General features: G+C 55.4%; 8 protein-coding genes across 8 annotated transcripts; 4 read left to right on the forward strand and 4 right to left on the reverse strand.

Annotated features, from left to right (window-relative positions):
• Window positions 1-453: 453 nt before the first annotated feature.
• Window positions 454-1,406, forward strand: N7482_007451 (PSME3-interacting protein; the record flags this gene model as incomplete). Its single annotated transcript, XM_056689576.1, has 2 exons — window positions 454-725; window positions 764-1,406. 2 exons carry the CDS (start codon window positions 454-456, stop codon window positions 1,404-1,406), a joined length of 915 nt encoding a protein of 304 aa, XP_056542005.1.
• Window positions 1,407-1,551: 145 nt separating this feature from the next.
• N7482_007452 (sugar porter family MFS transporter) lies at window positions 1,552-3,417 on the reverse strand (the record flags this gene model as incomplete). Its single annotated transcript, XM_056689577.1, has 7 exons — window positions 1,552-2,209; window positions 2,284-2,540; window positions 2,599-2,842; window positions 2,914-3,105; window positions 3,170-3,245; window positions 3,298-3,343; window positions 3,391-3,417. 7 exons carry the CDS (start codon window positions 3,415-3,417, stop codon window positions 1,552-1,554), a joined length of 1,500 nt encoding a protein of 499 aa, XP_056542006.1.
• An 894-nt stretch (window positions 3,418-4,311) lies between these two features.
• On the forward strand, window positions 4,312-6,186 carry N7482_007453 (alpha-N-arabinofuranosidase; the record flags this gene model as incomplete). Its single annotated transcript, XM_056689578.1, has 6 exons — window positions 4,312-4,418; window positions 4,519-4,713; window positions 4,778-4,905; window positions 4,973-5,061; window positions 5,121-5,220; window positions 5,288-6,186. The coding sequence occupies 6 exons, from the start codon at window positions 4,312-4,314 to the stop codon at window positions 6,184-6,186; spliced, it is 1,518 nt and encodes a 505-aa protein (XP_056542007.1).
• A 183-nt stretch (window positions 6,187-6,369) lies between these two features.
• N7482_007454 (uncharacterized protein) lies at window positions 6,370-6,784 on the reverse strand (the record flags this gene model as incomplete). The annotated part of the gene is made up of 3 exons (XM_056689579.1): window positions 6,370-6,466; window positions 6,512-6,594; window positions 6,680-6,784. The coding sequence occupies 3 exons, from the start codon at window positions 6,782-6,784 to the stop codon at window positions 6,370-6,372; spliced, it is 285 nt and encodes a 94-aa protein (XP_056542008.1).
• A 655-nt stretch (window positions 6,785-7,439) lies between these two features.
• On the forward strand, window positions 7,440-8,585 carry N7482_007455 (uncharacterized protein; the record flags this gene model as incomplete). The annotated part of the gene is made up of 1 exon (XM_056689580.1): window positions 7,440-8,585. The coding sequence occupies one exon, from the start codon at window positions 7,440-7,442 to the stop codon at window positions 8,583-8,585; it is 1,146 nt and encodes a 381-aa protein (XP_056542009.1).
• Window positions 8,586-9,181: 596 nt separating this feature from the next.
• Window positions 9,182-14,572, reverse strand: N7482_007456 (putative VPS9 domain protein; the record flags this gene model as incomplete). Its single annotated transcript, XM_056689581.1, has 3 exons — window positions 9,182-12,780; window positions 12,844-13,093; window positions 13,892-14,572. The coding sequence occupies 3 exons, from the start codon at window positions 14,570-14,572 to the stop codon at window positions 9,182-9,184; spliced, it is 4,530 nt and encodes a 1,509-aa protein (XP_056542010.1).
• Window positions 14,573-14,956: 384 nt separating this feature from the next.
• On the forward strand, window positions 14,957-16,558 carry tim44 (protein translocase subunit TIM44; the record flags this gene model as incomplete). Its single annotated transcript, XM_056689582.1, has 2 exons — window positions 14,957-15,828; window positions 15,883-16,558. 2 exons carry the CDS (start codon window positions 14,957-14,959, stop codon window positions 16,556-16,558), a joined length of 1,548 nt encoding a protein of 515 aa, XP_056542011.1.
• An 863-nt stretch (window positions 16,559-17,421) lies between these two features.
• N7482_007458 (uncharacterized protein) lies at window positions 17,422-18,590 on the reverse strand (the record flags this gene model as incomplete). Its single annotated transcript, XM_056689583.1, has 3 exons — window positions 17,422-17,467; window positions 17,525-18,525; window positions 18,588-18,590. 3 exons carry the CDS (start codon window positions 18,588-18,590, stop codon window positions 17,422-17,424), a joined length of 1,050 nt encoding a protein of 349 aa, XP_056542012.1.
• Between the last annotated feature and the right edge of the window lie 87 nt (window positions 18,591-18,677).

Genomic DNA, 18,677 nt, shown 5'->3' on the forward strand with positions numbered 1-18,677 from the left:
GATTCACCATGTAAGACGATCACCATGTACCACGCCCGCCCACGTCGGCATTCGATAATTAACCACCTGGGTGAAATGCAGGGCCCACGCTCGGGCCAACTGCCAAGCTCAATTGGCCCTGCCGCAGGCCGAGGCTCCACTCACGATTTGGGGGCAGTTCCGGCGGAACTCCAACGTCGTGCCTCATTTCACCATTCCAGAAAGTTCGCGGTCTCACAGCCCCCGCCCCTCCAATCCCGACAAATTGATCCCGATTCTTTCGGTCCAATTGGCACGCCCCGAAACAGACCCTGCTCACCCACCCTGACCCCGTCACTGGCCCTCGCCCGGTTAATTTCACGCTCCACCCGAGTCCACGTGCATTGTCCCCGAGCTCGTTCCCTGGCCGCCCATCCCTCGGGAAAATACCAGACGGACTTACCCCCCGCTCCTATTTTCCCGGCCATTGTCGTCATGTCTTCAGGCTTCGTGTCGGCCGGGACGAATGAGGCGCCCATAGAGCGAGACGATGCCTGGCTGAAGGCACAGCAGGAGCTGGAGGAGGAGCGGCGGCGCAAGGTCGAGGCAAGCCAACAAGAGGGCGGGAAGAGCCTCTTTGAAGTGCTGCAGCAGAACAAAAGTGAGCGTTCCCCCGCACTGCAACCCACTGGGGCGCGCCTGCACACGCTCCGCGTCCGACCAGGCCCCGGGCAGGTCTCGATGTGGACGGCCCGCTGGCTGCGAGGGTAGGGCACAAGCTTAGGATGCGCGGCTGACATACTAGGGTGACCGTGTTTCGAGCAGTGGCGAAGCAGGAACAATTTGAGGAGAAAATGCGGCTGAAGAACCAGTTCCGCGCACTGGACGAGGACGAGGTTGATTTTCTCGACTCCGTGCTCGAGTCCACCCGCGCGCAGGAGGAGGCAGTGAAGAGGGATACGGCGGACCAGCTGGAGGCCTTTCGCAAGCAGCGCGAGGAGGCAGAGAAGGCGCTGCTGGGGCCGACCTCGTCGGAGGTGACGCCTGCCGAGGAGGAGGAGTGGGCGATTCATGCGCGCAAGAGGAGGCGGGAGAAGGGCAAGGATTTGCTTCATCCGGGCAAGAAGCGCAAGGCTTCTGTGACGGGGGAGTCTGGGAAATCGGCCGGTGCGACGAAAGAGCATGAGGCGCGGAAGATGAGCCAGCGTGGCGGCCCGGCTACGGCACAGACTGATACAGAAGCTACCAAGCCAACGGCAGATTCGGCAGATATTGATACCTCAAGGCGCACGACGGCTGCAAATGCCGCGATGGGCCCATCAAAAAGCCGGGCCACGTCAAGTAGGACGGCTAAGATTACGGCAGATACCACGCAAGCAGCTAAACCGGCGCCCGTTTCACTGGGGCTAGTGGGATACGGATCCGAATCCGACTCCGCTTCAGAATGAATACATGTTCCCAAAGGGCAGACTCCTACTCCACATACACTGGGATCACACCCTCGCCCCAGCCTCATCTCATTCACTCTACTTCCATTCCATCTAGTCCAGTCTAGTCCAGGCCATCCCCCCAAACAAACTACTCAAAATAGTTCTACTCATAATGCACCGCATTCTGCTTCACCTCCTGCTCCTCAACCTTCCTCTCCAAATCATGCGGCAGATAATCCTCCTTCTTGGAACCAGGCACGAACCACGGCGCATTCGAGAACATATAATTCATCTCCTCCAGCGGCACCTGCTTCGTCTCCGGCAGGAGGAAATAGAAGAACACGGCATTCGTGAAATTGCAGATCACAAACAGGAAGTAGTACCGATAGTGGATGTTGTCCATGGCGATGGGGGTGACCTGGCCGATCATCGTGTTGAAGGCGAACGAGACGCCGGTCGCGATGGACACGCCCTTCGAACGCGTCCGCGTGTCGAATACCTCGGCCGGGATGATCCACGACAGCGGGCCGCAGGTGGCTGAGAAGGAGAAGTTGTACAGCCAGGTCATGATGATGAAGCCCCAGTGCGCGCCGGAGTTGACGGTGGTCGGGGGGAACTTGGCGAGCAAGATGGTGGCGATGATGAAGGTCACGCAGTTGCCCAGGTTGCCGCCGATCAGGGTCCAGCGCCGGCCGAAGCGATCGATGAACAGGATGCAGAGGAATTGGGCGACGAGGGCGATGATCGAGTTGATGGCTTGGTAGCGGAGGGTGGCTTCGCCGGAGATGCCGATCTGCTTGTAGATGTCGACGGAGTAGTATCTGGCACGGCGACGGTGAGAGATGTTCTGATTGCCTGCTCATGCGCATGGGGGCGGTTTGGGGCGGGAGCTTACTGGATGGCAGAGACACCGGTCATCTGCACGGAGGCTTGGATGGCACAGCAGAGGAACAGTCGTCGGAAGGATGAGCGGTTCGTGAACAGCTCGACATACGACTTGGCCTCGTGCTCGTGCTCGAAGGTGATGCTCTCCTGGATTTGGGCGTACTCGGCCTGCACCCAGGAGTCCATCTCGTTTCCGTGGGCGTGCAGCTTCGCCAACGTCTTCAGACCCTCATCCGGGCGGTTGTGGTCGATCAGCCAGCGAGGAGACTATCCCGGGTTAGCGGCGTGCGTCCATCGGATCCACGCAGAATGTATTCATACGAACCTCTGGGAAGACCATAATCAGCAAGCCCAGCAGGACGGCCGGGATGATCTGAATTCCCAGCGGCAATTGCCATTGGGCATCATTGTCCGACGAGAAGCCAATGTACGTGCCGTACGAGATCCATGAGGCACAGAGGGCTCCGACCCCAAGCATGAACTGCTGCAGCGCAGTGACGCGGCCCCGGATCTTGGGGTGGCAGATCTCGGCTTGGTAGAGCGGGATCACCATGGTCAAGAAGCCAACCCTTTACGATCAGTTAGAGAAGCCCCATTCACTCGACGGGGGTGGGCAGCTGAGGAGCATCCAAGGACATACCCAAAGCCAGCAAAGAATCGGCCACTATACAGAAAGGCAAGAGTCTGGGCGCCAGTCTGCAGAGCACCTCCCAAGCAGAACATCAGACAGCCCAGCGAGATGGTCTTTCGTCGGCCCAGGTAGTCCCCACTGGGACCCGCGAAGCCGGCGCCGAAGAAGGCGCCACAGGTGAACATGGAGACGACCAGTCCGCTACCCGCAGTGGTGAGTCAATGGGATCAGATCCGCGAAGATATGGATGGAACGAGATTCTGACCTTTGCGTAGAGTTGGCGGCAAACTTGGAAACAAAGGAATCACACACTATGACCTCTGCAATCACACCGAGATCATCTGTCACCTGTTAACGGGGCGTTTCTGGGCTCGTCTCACGGTGCGTACATACAGCCATAGAGGAATGAGCCGAGCGAGGCGAACACGCCGACCAGGAACTAGATGTGTTAGACCTTCCAGGAACAGGCGTATACAAGGATCATACCTGGTACCACGACGGCGAGAGACGCATGGTGGGCCACTCTCTCTCGCGAGCTAGTCCAATCAATCAAATCACTCCACACAACTATACGAATGCCACGAATGCGTAGGAGGGCCAGCGATCAGCAAGAACAAGGGCGATCTAGAGAATCCCCACGAACACAACCATTTCACTCCCCAAGGAGGGGATAGTCAACATATACTTAAGTACATTGGCTGAGGGCTCGGAGATATCCTTGCCAGTCACGCTTCCTGATCCGCGTAGCGAGCCCCCGACTAAGCCGACAGCCGCCAAGAAGCCCAGTCATTGCAACCAGCAAGGACGTCAAACAGCCCCCGGCATCCAAGGTCGGGGGTCGCTTAATCCAGTTCTTCTTGCGGGGCCCGTTGGCAACTCCGGCCTGTCCTGCGGCGTGATTGATGGAAAATATGGCCCCGTCCCCTGCCGACCTGTCAGACCAGCACGCCCCAGTCATTGGCGCATATCGGGGGACACTCGGGACGTTTTGGGAATAGCAACCAGGAAAGCGTGACTTTCGGGTCGTGCCTCAGTCAACGTCTATCGCCATGCGAGGGCCTCGACTCTGCCCCGCAGGAGAATTACCGCTTGCAGGGCCGGGATTTGAGGGGCACGAGATAAATTCGCTTTCCTGGGGGTAGCTCGCACTTCGCTTCGGCACTTGCATTCTCTTTCGGGGCCATTTTCTCCAAGCGATCGGTTGCGTTTGCAAGTGAAACGTGATCTGTGCTTGTGCTCTATAAGCGCATCGACAGCCACCGGACGGAATCACCAATAAACAGACCGGACGGAAGGTGAACGGACCATCACATCCCTGTAGAAGAAGGACTATAGCAACCGTTGCAAAGGTCAAAGTTGCAAGGTTCCCCGATTCTCGTTTGCCTACTTTCTATCTCGCGGATCGCAATGACGACGTTTACTAAACTCGGCGACGAGGAGACCGCGGTCATCGCCGTCCATCCGACCCGCCGCATCTCCAAGATCAACCCGAACATCTATGCGGGCTTTACCGAGTGAGGATTCCTTTTTCCTAGATCCCAGTGCTATATACTTCTGCTTTGCGTCACTTCCCTCCACACATCATTGACCATTGAACTCACTACTTCTCTCTAGGCACATGGGCCGATGCATCTACGGTGGCATCTATGATCCCGGCAACCCGCTGTCGGACGAGAACGGCTTCCGGAAGGATGTCCTCGCCGCGCTAAAAGACCTCAACATCCCGGTCGTGCGGTATCCCGGCGGCAACTTCTGCGCGACCTACCACTGGCTGGACGGGGTCGGGCCCAAGGATCAGCGGCCGTCGCGGTAGGACTCTTCGGCTTCATACTGGCCTAGATCCGAATGGGAGCGAACTGCTGACGAGTAATAGCCCCGAACTGGCCTGGCTGGGCACCGAAACGAACCAGTTTGGAACCGACGAGTTCATGAAGTGGTGTGATGTGCTTGGCACCGAGCCGTACTTGTGCTTCAATTTTGGCACAGGTACTCTGGACGAAGGTAGGTTGCCTCCTATGAGGGCCCATAGATCAAGAGCCCAATGACTTACCATTTATTACCATTACAGCCCTTGCCTGGGTGGAGTATTGCAATGGCACCGGCAACACATACTATGCCAATCTTCGGCGCAAGAATGGCCGCGAAGAACCATATCACGTCTGCCCTCCTCCCAACCCCTGTGAACAGGAAAGAACCGCGCTCTGATATCTCACCAGGTCAAATACTGGGCCCTCGGCAACGAGACATGGGGCCCGTGGCAGGTCGAGCAGATGACCAAGGAAGCATACGCCCACAAGGCATTGCAGTGGGCCAAAGGTACTCCCCCGCCTGCCCTGCATCCCCATCCTGCTCCCCCATCGACATATACTCACCGCAGCCGCAGCACTGAAACTCCTCGACCCCAGCCTCATCCTCATCCTCTGCGGCCAAGACGGCACCGCAACCTGGGACTACTACACCCTCTCGCACTGCCTCCTCCCCGCGCACTCGGCGCTCTCCACCAGCGCCGTGCCCCTCATCGACATGCACAGCATCCACCTCTACACCAGCGCCTCCTCGCACCTCCCCAACGCCACCGCCCCGCTCGCCGCGGAGCGTGCCATCGAAATCACCTCCTCGCTCATCGACCTCGCGCGCATCGAAAACGGCGTGCCGCCCTCGCAGCCCCGACCCACCATCTGCTTCGACGAGTGGAACGTGTGGGACCCCATTCGCGCGGAGGGCAGCCACGGCGCGGAGGAGAGCTACACGCTCTCCGATGCGCTGGCGGTAGCCGTGTGGCTGAACGTGTTTGTACGAAAGAGCCGCGATCTAGGCATGGCGTGCATCGCACAGAGCGTGAATGTGATCTCGCCGCTGATGACGAGCCCGGAGGGTATTATCAAGCAGACGACGTGGTGGCCGCTGTATCTGTTTTCGAAGTTCATGCGTGGGTGGACCGTTGCGGCGCATGTTGCGTGTGGGACGTATGAGGGGGAGACGGCGCCGACTTGGCTGCGGGGCACGGTGCAGACGCCGTGGTTGGATGTTAGTGCGTCGGTGGGGGAAGATGGGTGGGCGAACCTGGTGGTGGTGAATCTTCATGAGGAGAGGGCCTTTGAGACGAAGGTGGAGGGGGTGAGTGGGCCTGCGGACGTGTTTACTGTGACCGGGGCGAGCGTGGCGGCAACGAATATGAAGGGCCAGGAGGAGGTTGCGGTGCAGGAGTCGAAGTGGGATGCGGCGGGGGCTTATGTATTCCCTAAGCACTCCATTACGCTGATTCGGTGGAAGGCTGAGTAGATCTGTGCGAGGGTCTTGCATTTATATAGAGGGGATAGGGTGATAAACAGTGAGACAGTTACATTCGTTTACTAGCTATCAACATATGCACCTTGAATGAAGAGAATCAATGGTGGATCGTGCATCGCATCTGCATCGTGATCTCATTACATCATGGATGTGATCGAGATGGGTGGTCGGGGTTTAACCGTATGTCACATCTCGGACGGTACCATCGTGATCAAGGTGGACGTTCAATCTGGATATTTCATAGGCTTGGTCAGCCACCAGCCACCAGCCACTGCAACAGCTCATCTTGCGTGTCTGTAGGTCCAGTCTCGCATACCTATCGGGGTTGTGGTCCATCGACTTCATGTCATCCGGCTTCAATACGCGGTGGGATTCAGGCAGGTCCTTTTTGGCGAATGACTAGCAGCAATTCGCTTCAGTATTCAACCCCTCCTTCAAAATCCTATATAATATATTCCTCAGGACCCCAGAATCGAGAACATACCAGCTCATTACTGCCCCCGTCGGTGATCTTCTTCCCCATCAGCTTGTTGACCCACTCGGACTTATCGCCCATGTTGGAATTGATACCAGGCACGACGAGAGGCATGGTGAATGGAAATGAGAGTCAAATTAATCTGATAGGTTCGATAGGTTCGATAGGTTCCAAAGGGAGAGTGGGAAGGTGCGTCCACGTTGGTTTGGAGTCAGTTGGAAGGGCTGCTTCACAAGGTGCGCAGGCATCATCTATAAATGCCCTGTTGGCCGATGACGTAGGTGCCCGATAAGCAGGGAGATTAGTCAGTTTGGCAGGAGCTGAGCCAGTAAGAACCGTGGGGAGTATATACACAGATTAATTGGTGCGAGAGCCGCAGAGGGTGATGTGCGTGTGCTTGATTCCTGGTTTCAGTCGCATTTCATGGAGCTGCGGTGGTGGGCATCATTTCTCCACCCTGACTCGCGCAACTACATCCTTCCCACTCCTTCCATAACACCCTGCACGCCATGTCTGGAAGGACCAGACTCCTCCATTCGAAAGGACAGAGGGGCCCTGCCTCAGATACGACTGTTGACATCGTTCCGAAGCCAAACTACCCGCAACAATGGAGGAAGTCACCATGGCAATGAGGCCTATCCTATCTACGGAAGCTGCTCTGGCGAATGCCTCGCCAGCGCCCCCGCGGTGTTGGTTTCATGCCGCTCTTATGCTACCTCCTGACAGGAGTTTTCCCCCTCGAGCTTGATTTCTGAGACGAAGCACCACAATGATCCAGCTGGGGGTGCCGGCGAAGAATGGCTCTGGATCGTTTGTCGCAACCAGTCAACGAGAGCAGAAAGCCTCCGAAATAGAAAACACTACAACATCTGGAAAGGCAAATCCTCAACCAGACCAAAGTGGACTAAGAAATCGCTTCTCGATCAAAAGAGCACCCACAGTCATCGCCGATTCATCCACAGCGACAGCCACTCACCCCGTCGCCAGCAGATCCCCACCCGTCTTCAACGGTCAACCGTCCATCGCCGCAGCCACCGTCATCGGCATCCTGGTCTTTGCCGCTTTTCTCTTCCTAGCCATCTGGTACATCCGCCGGGCACGAAGGGTTCGCAGCCTCCGCAACCTGCAGAACCACAGCCAAGACCCCTTCAGCCAGTCCTCAGTAACCCTCGCAGAAGACACCAGCAAAGCCTTGGAAGATTTCCTCATGAAAGATGTCCGACCCGAGCGGACCTCCCTCATGTTCAGCCGCAGCCGCTCGCCATCCATCACCTTCGTCGTGGACGACGCACGGCGCAGGAGCTTGAGCAGACTGTACCGGAACAGCTACGACGCATCGACAAGCAGCCTGAGCAAGCTGGATACCCTCACTCGCGTCTCGGCAGACACGTCTCGACCAAGCTTCATTGTCTCGGAGCTGACCGCCACTACACAGAGTACCTCCAACACCGCGACTCTGCAGGCGTCCAGCAACAGGGACTCTGCGACACCCCGAGCCTCCATGTCCATGTCCTCCACCGTACCCACGACGATCCGATCCTCGCAGCTGTGGACGACGACCACCGGTACAACCGCGAACAGTTCTCTGCTCAGCTGTGACGCTACCAGCTCCCAGGCGTCGCCGACCATGTGCCACAGCTCAAATTCCCCGCCGAGCTCGGCTAGCTCTTTGGCTCGCTCGTATCCCTCGAATGCGTCTCGGGCTTCGAGTCGGCGGTCGGGGCAGGGCCCGCCACAGTTTGGCGTCCGCTTGAGCTACGACAGCGCGAGTGCTCGACGGTATCATGTTAGATCTCACAGCCGCTCTTCTCAGGGTACAGTTGTGTCGCCGGTTACCGAGCCTGGCAGCAGTTCGAGCCAGTGCCCATCTATCTCCTCCACTCCGCCGCCTGGGCTCCGGCTCTCTGAGGCTTAACGGTGAACGGAGAATGGGAATTTGGAGTTATCTTGGTTGCTGATTACCTTTGTCGGTTCATAATGGAACGTCATATGCATGTTAGGCAGTCCCTTGGTATTGTGTGGTTGGTGTTGGTGCGTTTCTATACTCGAGAGAAACTGGATGCTGCGGGGTATAAGGATTCGATTTTATTACTTTAGGTACTCGGCCGTCTCGTCCGCAGGCTATATTCATTACTCTGCTGTAGTGCTATTGGAAGGCTTATCAATGTCCAGAAATAGTCGCAATTCAGATTTCTGTAATTTGCTCCGCTATCAAGCTATTGATGTGGAAAAAGAAAAAGCCAAAAAAACCCCCCACCGCACGCCTGTGTCCGAAGCGCTGAACCGAAGGATAACACTCAGGCACGTAGCTAAAAGACGAGCCCAAGAAAAAAAAAAAGAGAGAAATAAACCAAACATAGGAACCCCGAACACATGTCCGTCATGAAATGTACAAGGAAAAGCCAGGCGGAAAGAAAACCAACAACCCGCAACGAACTACGCTAAACATCAAATCTCCATTGAAATCTATTCAACATGCCACGCCGAGTGAAACAGAATAATCTCAAAGGTTCATGACTTCATCTCACGCACACTACGCAGACACCGCTCAATCCGCTTCCCGCGCTCCTTCTCCCGTACAAGCGTATCCTTCACAAACGCGCGAATTGCATCGCGCCCGACTCTCTCCCGCCACGTAGTCCACCCCGCCAACTCGCCGACAACAACGTCCTTGTTCCAGGTAATCTCCTTGGCGAGGCGGGATGACTGGGCCTCGCCGTCGCAGATCTTCTGCTCGAGGTCGCGGGCGGATTTCTGCCGCGACTCTTCGAAGCCCGGAAGGTTGATGTTGAATTTGCGCGGGAGCGAGGCCGATATGAGCAATGAGCGGGAGCGCGAGATGCTCCGGTTTGTGGAGGTTAGGGTGGACATTAGGGTTAGGGGACGGGAGAGGGATAGGAGGATTGCGTCGGTGGTGTTGTCCATTGACGTGAGGGTGGCAAGATACTGGAGAAGTGGGGAGGAGTCGGAGCTGGAGGTTGAGAGGTAGGTGCCGTAGCGAGTGAAGGCGTCTATGTAGACGGGTGGGAGGGCGTTGGTGGGTTCTTTGAGAGTGGAGAGCACGCTTGCACAGAGGGCAACTGCGTCGGCGAGGTCGGAGGCGCTGTTTTGCAGAGCGTGGCCGCGCCGGATCAGGCTGCGCGTGTTGACGTGTACCCCGCGTACCATGTCCTGGGCATGCGAGACGAATTGTTCTGTGTCGCGCATGGCTTCGAGAGAGACGGGGGCGTATTCGTCGGCGATTGTCTCGGTGAGCACGGCTGCCTTGCGCTGGGATCGATCGGCCATCATCTCGGGTTGCAGCTCGGGGACAAGGAAGAACTCCCACAGCATTTCATGGGTAGAGAAGGTTGGATGGGTTAGAAGAGTTTTCAGGAACCGATCTAGCTTTTCTTGAAGCTCATGCAGGACGGATCGGGATGGCTTCGAGTGAATTTGGAATGGGTTCCGGAAATCAGACAGAGATGGCACGTAGGATGCGGGATGTTCCACGGCAAGCCACTTGGCGAGGTTCTCAAAGTCGTTCAAGCTGCGGCGGCATGTCGTGACGGTGTATGTTGTCGATCCTGGATGGGAAGACGCCATCGATTCCGAGGGAGGGAAAGGGGCACCAGACTTGAGAATGAAGCGAACAGTTGCATCTTCAACAAAGAATGATCGCACGACGGTAGTCACACGACCCGAGGGATCACCACAGGCGGATGGTGGATGCGATAGAAGAATCAAATCGTCAATGCGGTTTCGGACTTCGTCATCTTTCGCCAGTTCGACAGCAGTCAGTCCGCGGGCTTCCTTGACATGGACATCGACTCTGGGATCCATGAACAGAATGCGCACTTGATCAACGCGACCGTATTTACTGGCCATCATCAAGGGTGTAAACCTCTTGTCATTGGTTGCATTTGGATCACAGTCGCTCTCTTGAAGAATCCGTGTCGTAATGTCTGGATCGCCAATGATATGTAGCAATGTGTTGCCTTTGGCATCAACATGGTCATCAAGCTGAAGCGGTTTCCCATTACCTTGGGCCCGTTGCGCTGCTGTCAAGGCGGCTTGGACCATAATCTTGTATTCAGGATGGTCATAAGAGCGGCATAGAGCGAAAAGAGGAGTCTGCCCATGCTTATCACGCTGGCGCCATGGAAGAAGTCCGCCAAGCCGAGAAAGCAAAGAAGGGGTACTGAACAGATAATGAGCTACTGTTCGACCATGGACGTCGGACCTGGTCAGATACATAGCGACCACACTTTCGTCAGTTTTGGTGAAGAGAAAGTCAAGGATGATTTCAACAATCTCGGCATGGGCGAGTTGTACAGCCGCATTGAGCAGAGTTGTTCCATCAGCGTTCGTGTCTTCGAGGATATCTTCCAAAGGATAATATTCTTCCAGGCTGAGTAGATATTTCAAAGACTCTGTCTGGCGGCTTTCCACTGCCATCATAGGGATTGAATCACCCGCTGGATCTTGCGTTTTGGTGAGAGTCTCCAGGGAAGTGTCGCCTTCGATGTTGCTTGCCATTGACCCAATCGTGGTTGTCCTGGAAAGGAATGAAACAGTGGATGACTCCGATAAGCTGCGGACGTTCATCGAAACCTTCTTAACAGGCCGGTTGTAATCCTTCAAAGGCGAGTCTCCAGCCCATGTTTGGAAGGGGAACACATGGGAGAGAGGCGGCGCATCCGACTCAATAGCTTCTTCTGGTACTGGCTGGCCATTGGTGAAAATCGAATTGCTGTACATTGATGATGTCTCGAACGGTGATTCCTCCGGTTCCTCGGAGCTATCGGTCTGGAAAAGCACAGACTTTCGCTCGGGTTCACGCGGAATAGCTTCGTCGATAGACTCATGGTCTCCGTTCGGTTCGAGGATGCTCTTCATATCGGATAGCCGACCTGCTTTGGTGGCTTGCCAGAGCCGTCGGTTTCGGGCACTTGCGCGGCGCAGACCAGCTGAGTCGGTCACAAGGTACATCAAAACTGCCTCGAAAGTGCTCAGTGCATATCCCATCTCGCCACTGTCTACATCGTCGATGTAGATGAAGTGTTGCATGTACAGCAAGCGGGCTTGGAGGTGCCGGATCTGCGATCGAATGACGACAACCAGCAGCAATGAGACCAAAACATCAGCGTTGATCGTCAGTGGAGATCTTCTTTTCTCAGATGCGGGCCCATCGACTTTATCGTAGCTCCCGGGGTAGGAAACTACCTTGACAGTTTCGAGTAGGGTATTCAGCATCTCGTGGGGGCTTCTCGCATCAGCCATCTTGCGGAATTCTTCTACGCCCCGATTGAGCCGCCGGATGACTTCTCGCTTGCCTTCACGTCCACCCTCCACGGATATACCAACTTGTGTCACATCAACGCTCTCCATATGCCGGATTCTTGAGTCCAGCTCAGAATCCTCGGGTTGTCGGAAAGCACATAAACGAGGGAACAAGAGCGGTTCATGTACTTGCTCTGCCACATACCGCTCGATAAGTCGCTCAACCAACGGCCCGGTAAGATCGGTAGTAGCTCCAAGCAGAGATAGCTGCTGTTTGTCGACGAGTCGGAAAAGGTCAATGGCAGCGGTCACTGCAGTCTCCAAGCTCCGACGCATAAGATCCTCATCATCTTCGAAGTATTCTTCCGAATTGAACGGCAGTCGGCCTCGACGGGAAGACCAACTGCGAATAGACGAGCTTTCATCGTGCAAAGTTTGCACACGCGATAACCTATGTTCTGACTCGCTACCAGATGCAGAAGGTGAGCGGGATGGCGGTGGAGGTAGCGGCTTGCCGAGCTCTTTGCCAAATTCGCGGAACAATCTTTCCAGGCCCGGCTGCATCTGTCTTGCAATCATGGGAAAGTTTGCCAGCAGTTCGCCGAAGGACTTGATCTCCTGCTTCGGTGGAGCTATTGATTCTCCCTTACCGCCCTTCTTGTCCATAGGAGCTGGCTCTATCTTCTTCGTATTCGTCCCTGGTACTGCAGCCGGAATGATTTTGGCGGGATCGTATGACCCGATCAATGGCCGCGAAATGTAGTATATGAGCCATGGCCGAGATTCGCTGGACGGGGTGTAGTAGAGGGCGTCGGAGAGAAGCTGTGCCTGAGTCAGGGATTTAAAGCCTGCGATTGTCGCCATCCGTTAGTCTAGGCAATTATTCATGCAATTTCTTATCCTATCCCCACCTTTGTTGCTGTAGACTGAGTTCTCTTTGATGATCACCGTCCTCCCATTGAAGGTTGTCACCTGCCTCGCCTTCCCCCTGTTATCGCGAACATTGGATTCGTCTTTTCCACTTGTCGAGCCCAGGTTGAGCGGGATACGCAACACGTGGCTCCCTAGGAACTCCTCCGACGCGACGAGGTCCGAGTAGTACAGATTGGACTCCCGATCGCGTGATCCAATAAGGCATTCCGTCGTGGGAACGAGCAGAACCTAGGATGCACAAAAAGACCCCGATTAGCCACTCCGGCCGATCCGAGGCGATGCAGCAGATGCTCTTACATGGTTCTCCACGGGTATGCACTGCCCCGGAACAGTGCTTCGGAGGAAGGCACGGAGGAAAGGGTTTAGAGGGTGCATCCAAACGGTTTTGGACGGCCCGGCATAAAAACTCCAGCAATCATCAAGCCGTCCGTATCAGATATGGAAACGCGGAGGGGGGTAGGTATGTGTGCGCTGTGGATGTTTCGCGGGGAAGAGCTCCGGCGCATTCAGCTGCAGGCAGCAGTCCGGGAAAATGAGGGCGCCTAAAGGGGTGGCCGATCGATGGACGGAGAACAAGACAGGTAATCGAAGGCCAATCGAGAAAAACAGATAAGAAAAGACTGTAGAAAGCAAGCGCACGACAAAGACGCAACGCGAATCGAGTTGAGCAGGGGAGTTCGAGAACGTGATCGCGGCGGGAGCTGGTCGCGCTATACCGCGTTAGGTAATCCGGAGGTGCCTCGACGGTCTCGAACGAGGCCCTGAGAGGCTGCAGGAAGAAGAGTGGAAGGAAAGTGGGACTCCAATGTACCCTACTCGGGGAGGAGATATTTTGGCTATTATACAGAGAAATAGGTCAACGGCAGACATGCATGCCAGTAATACAGTGAAAAAAGCCCCAGTGATCCTCCACATGCGTTATACAGCGCTCCACATGAGAGAAAAAAACCGACGCATATATATCCCTGCTCGCCTGGGGAAGTAAAAGAAACAAGGTCGATATTCCAATCAACCCAGTCTGCGAACCTTGCGGCTACGAGTACCACCGAACTTGATGCGAGTCGAGTCGGTCACTCGGCTAACAAGACCCCGAATGTTCCGTCCCTCATTACCCAGAAGCACCTTGGTGAACCCTTCTCGGCCCTTGCCAAACCCACGGAAGACAATCTCTAAGCGCTTGATATCCAACAGGAGGCCGCGCTCCTGGATCTGCGAGAGGACGTGAGAGGACAATTGGTAGGCCGGATCGAAGCCGGCGCGGCCCCCCTTACGGAAGCCAATCTGGCCACAGCCCATCGACAGAACTGGGTTGCCATTTGGCCGTGTCAGAGTGAGGATGGTATTGTGCTTGTGTGCAAAGACGTGGAGGTGATGAGGTGGAGCACGGTCGGCGTAGGGGTTTTTGATCATGTCGGCTTCCAGGCTCTCGGCCAACCGGGCGTAGTCGGCGCTAACACGGGAGGAGGAAGATCGGTTGCCAGTCATCATCTTGGAAATAGCTGACAGCGGCGAAGAGCTGTCCGACGATTCAGGCTGGCGATCAAGAATCTGATTCTCAATTGACCTGGTCTTCTCTTTCAGGCTCGCGGAGTCTTTCGGAGAAGTGGAAAAAGGGCGAATGGCACGCAGATACGTGACACGAGGTTGACATTGTCGGCATACTGCTGGCAATGTCTTTGCAAGCGCGTTCATCGAGAAGGAATTCATTGCGGCAACGGGTGCCGATGCCGCGGCGGTGATGGGGCACACAGAGGTAGAAACGCGGCGAAATAATTCACCGGGAGAGCTGATTCCGGTCAGAAAGAATGGAAACGATGGAAATATCTCCAAGAATCCAATTGAGCAGAGGGCCCGTAGCAGTCGGCCGGGTAGTCGCAAGAGCCGTGATCGGACCGACGAGAGGCGGAAGGGAAACACTGGAAGTTTTTCGAAAGGCTTGGCATCTCAACTTTTTCCCTTACTCACCTCTCCCCGGTCTAACTTCCGTTCCTCACTCTTTCACCCCGAACAACCGGGTTGGGCTGGATCTCTTTCGCTCTTCTTATTTCCGCTTCCTAGTACTCCCTTCTATCCGCCCAATACTTCTAGAGCATGATTTCCGCCAAGATGTCCACCGCCGCGCGGGCGGCGACCTTGCGCTCTCAGCCGGCGGTCTTCAGAGCCGCTTTGCAAGGATTCCGGGCTGTTTCATATTCGGCATTCCCAGTTCAGACTCTGAAGCTGTCTGGTAATACCCAAAGGAACAGTCTTCAGCCGACTTGCCTCCCGGTGTCCCAGCTCGTCTCGCCTTTTGCCGCCCTGCCCTTGACCCGTTCTTTCCACGTCGCCACTCCTCTGTCCCAGCAACAGCAACAACAACCGCCCAAGGGCGAGAAGAAGGGCGAGGATTCCAATTCCGAACCACACGATGAGAAGGAGCAATCAGACAAGGAGGAGCAGAAGGAGAAGAAGGAAGAGGCGCCTCCGCCACCCCATGGCGACAAGTCGCCATGGCAAGTGTTCCGCGACACCCTTCAGACCGAGTTCAAAGCTTCCAAGGAATGGAACGAGTCCACCAAGGCTCTGGCTTCCTCTGCACATGAGTTCTCTGAGAACGAGAACATCAAGCGCGCCCGTGCGGCCTATGAGGCGGCCTCGGGTGCCGCGACTTCTCACACGTCCGCTGCTCTTAAAACGACCGGTCAAGCAATCGGAAAAGGCGCCGCCTGGACATGGAACACCCCCGTCGTCAAGGGTGTCCGTAAGGGTGTTACCGCCACTGGTGCTGGACTCGAGAAGGCCACAAGACCCGTTCGGGAGACCGAGGCTTTCAAAAGTGTGAAGGATGCCATTGATGATGGCAGCAGCTCGCGCTACGGTGGATGGGTTGAGAAGGAGGAGCGTCGCAAGCAGCGCCAGCTTCGTGAGGAGATGGAAATCAAGTCTGGCAAGCGCCGGGCCGAGCAGATGGTGGAGGACCCGAAGTAAGTTTGAATTGTCCGCTTGGGCTGGTGGAATTGACAATTAACGGGAATTAGCGCCGGTACCAACGTTACTCTTCACAAAGATGCGGCTTGGAAGGAGTCATGGCGCACCTTCCGCGACTCTAACCCAGCCATGCAGAAGCTCTTCTCTCTGAGGGATGTGTACGACGAGTCCGAGAACCCGCTCATCAGCACTGCTCGCAGCATTACTGACCGGATCGGTGGCTTCTTCGCCGAGAATGAGACTGCCATGGTCGTCAAGAAGTTCCGCGAGATTGATCCCAACTTCCAGATGGAGGAATTCCTGCGTGAGCTGCGTGAATACATGCTGCCCGAGGTTCTGGATGCCTATGTGAAGGGAGACATCGAGACCCTGAAGCTCTGGCTCTCTGATGCGCAGTTCTCCGTCTACGCCGCCCTGTCCAAACAGTATACCACTGCCGGTCTGAAGTCTGATGGCCGCATTCTGGATATCCGCGGTGTCGATATTTCCAACGCCCGTCTGTTGGACCCTGGCGAGATTCCGGTGTTCGTTGTCACCTGCCGTGCGCAGGAAGTCCACGTTTACCGTAATATCAAGTCCAATGAGCTTGCTGCTGGTATGGAGGACAAGGTTCAGCTGGTCACCTACGCCATTGGTTTGACTCGTATTCCTGAAGAAGTCAGCAACCCTGAGACTCGGGGCTGGAGATTGATCGAGCTGCAGAAGGCCGCTCGCGACTACATCTAAGTTGTCTACCGGTCTCCCCTCAGCAAGCAATCATGGGCTTTTTGCAATACTACATCCTCTCATGTGGAACTCGTCCTCCTCTTTACAACCTTACTCCTCGCCCTCTCGACTGTACAATATGACTGTTTGATATCAAAACAGACGGAACTGGCGCTTTTTTCCAGCTATGTCTGTCCTCAGTGACCGCGGCTTTCGTGAAGCCTTGGTCGCTTGGAGCTTGTTCTTTTTTTCATGTATTAATGTTCTGTTCTCCCACTATTTTCTTATTCTTCTGCTATATCCGGTCCTGTTGCTGTTACTGACCAACGGGTCTTCAAAAAACACTCCTCCCGCTTCCATATACTAGGATGCGGCTGCGTTGGATTTTTGAGCTGGTCTGATGGGCATTTGGTCTTGAGGTGTTTTGCGGCGTCTTGTGCTTTTGCATTTTCACTCTCCCCTCGACACCGCTTGATCTGCATGTAGGCCACTATCTTTGGCCACCTGGGTTTTGTTCGCTGGGATGCGCTCGCATGAATTTGCGATCTGGTGGTTGCAGAGAACAGCCAACTGGAGTTGTATCAAAGTCTGTGTAAATATATCAAAGAAGAATATATCTTCATGGGTGGTCACCTATTTCACCTCTCGCTTGTGGCTTCCTTTCTTGTTAGCATGCTTCCAAATAGACTCTTACCTACCTAATCTCTCCCCATGCTGTAGGTAGACCAGCAATCGTTTATAAAAGAGGAATAAGGATTATTGAAGAATCGGTATGAAAATAGTTCATCTCTAAAGAACGCTGCTGAAACTTGAAATCGCCACAATAGCATCAAGATCGTGTCTTTTATTTTCCAATGCCATCCATCAGTCATTCAGTCCATAAATTACTGGCCACGACCAGCACCGCCACCTCCCATCATGTTGCGAGCCCTAGAACCATCTAGTTAGCAATACTCGTGGGATATCCATAGGCTCAATTCAACTCACATATCTGCAAGGTTGGGGTCGCTCATGAGGCTTGACATATCGGGCATACCGCCACCTTGGCCGAAGTTCTCAGCCATCTGGCGCAGTCGGGGGTTGCTCATCAAGTTGCTGAGCATGTCCGGGTTGCTCATGAGGTTCTGGGCCATACTGGCGAACATGGGGTTGCTCATTATGGAGCTCATATCAGGCATACCGCCGCCGCCGCCACCGCCACCAAGCATGCTAGCCAGCGAAGACAGGTCGGGCATGCCACCGCCGCCACCACGGGAAGCGCCTGGGGCAGTGTCCAAGTCCTCCGCTGGGGGCTCGCTGTCACGGCTGGCCTCCTCGATCTTCTTTGTGGAGGTCTCCAGACCGCGCTTCATGGCCTCACTGCCACCATTACCCTCTGCCTCGATACCCTTCTCGTAGGCCTCCTTCGCAGCGTGGTAATCGCCCATGTCGAACCGAGCAAGGCCAAGACGGCTCCAGGCCTTTGAGTACTTCGGGTCGACAGCAACAGCCACCTCGGCATCATCGGCGGCCTTTTCGTGCTGGCCAGACGCCGAGTAAGCGGCAGCCCGGTTGGAGAGGTAGATTGGGTTGGCCGGCGCAATCTCCAGAGCCTTGGTGTAAGATTCAATGGCCGCGGCATAATCCTTCTTAGCCATGAAAGAGTTACCCTCCGACTTCAGCTTGTCAGACTCCGGAGTAGGCGCACCGGCCTTGGGCTGCTGCTCCTGCGATTCCTGAGTTTCCTGAGTTCCCGCGCCAGCTGACTGAGGGGTAGACTTGTTCCGCAGCTTCTCGTAAACGCTGTAGATGTTGGCCAGAGACTGCCCGCCCAGGGCCTCCTTCACGGCGGCCTCATCGGTCGGATCGACCTTGAAGGTATCAGCGATACAGGACTGCGCGATCTCAACGGACTCGGCATCATCGGCGGTGAGAGTGCCGTCCTTCAGGCTGGAGCCGAGGAAATCAATGATGGCCAGAGCCAGGCGCTTCTTGCTTTCTGTCGGAGCCTGTGAAAAAAACCCGTTCAGTCTGGGAAACATTCATAACAGTTGGACAGGCCAATCCTTACCATGATAGCAGTGGTTTAGCAAGAAAATAATGACAGTGATGGACTTCACGGCAGTTCAGGAGAGGGAAAAAAGACAATGCGGGGGACAGC

The sequence above is a fragment of the Penicillium canariense genome (assembly GCF_028826845.1).
Source record: "Penicillium canariense strain IBT 26290 chromosome Unknown utg000004l_segment0_segment0, whole genome shotgun sequence".
Lineage (NCBI taxonomy): Eukaryota > Fungi > Ascomycota > Eurotiomycetes > Eurotiales > Aspergillaceae > Penicillium > Penicillium canariense.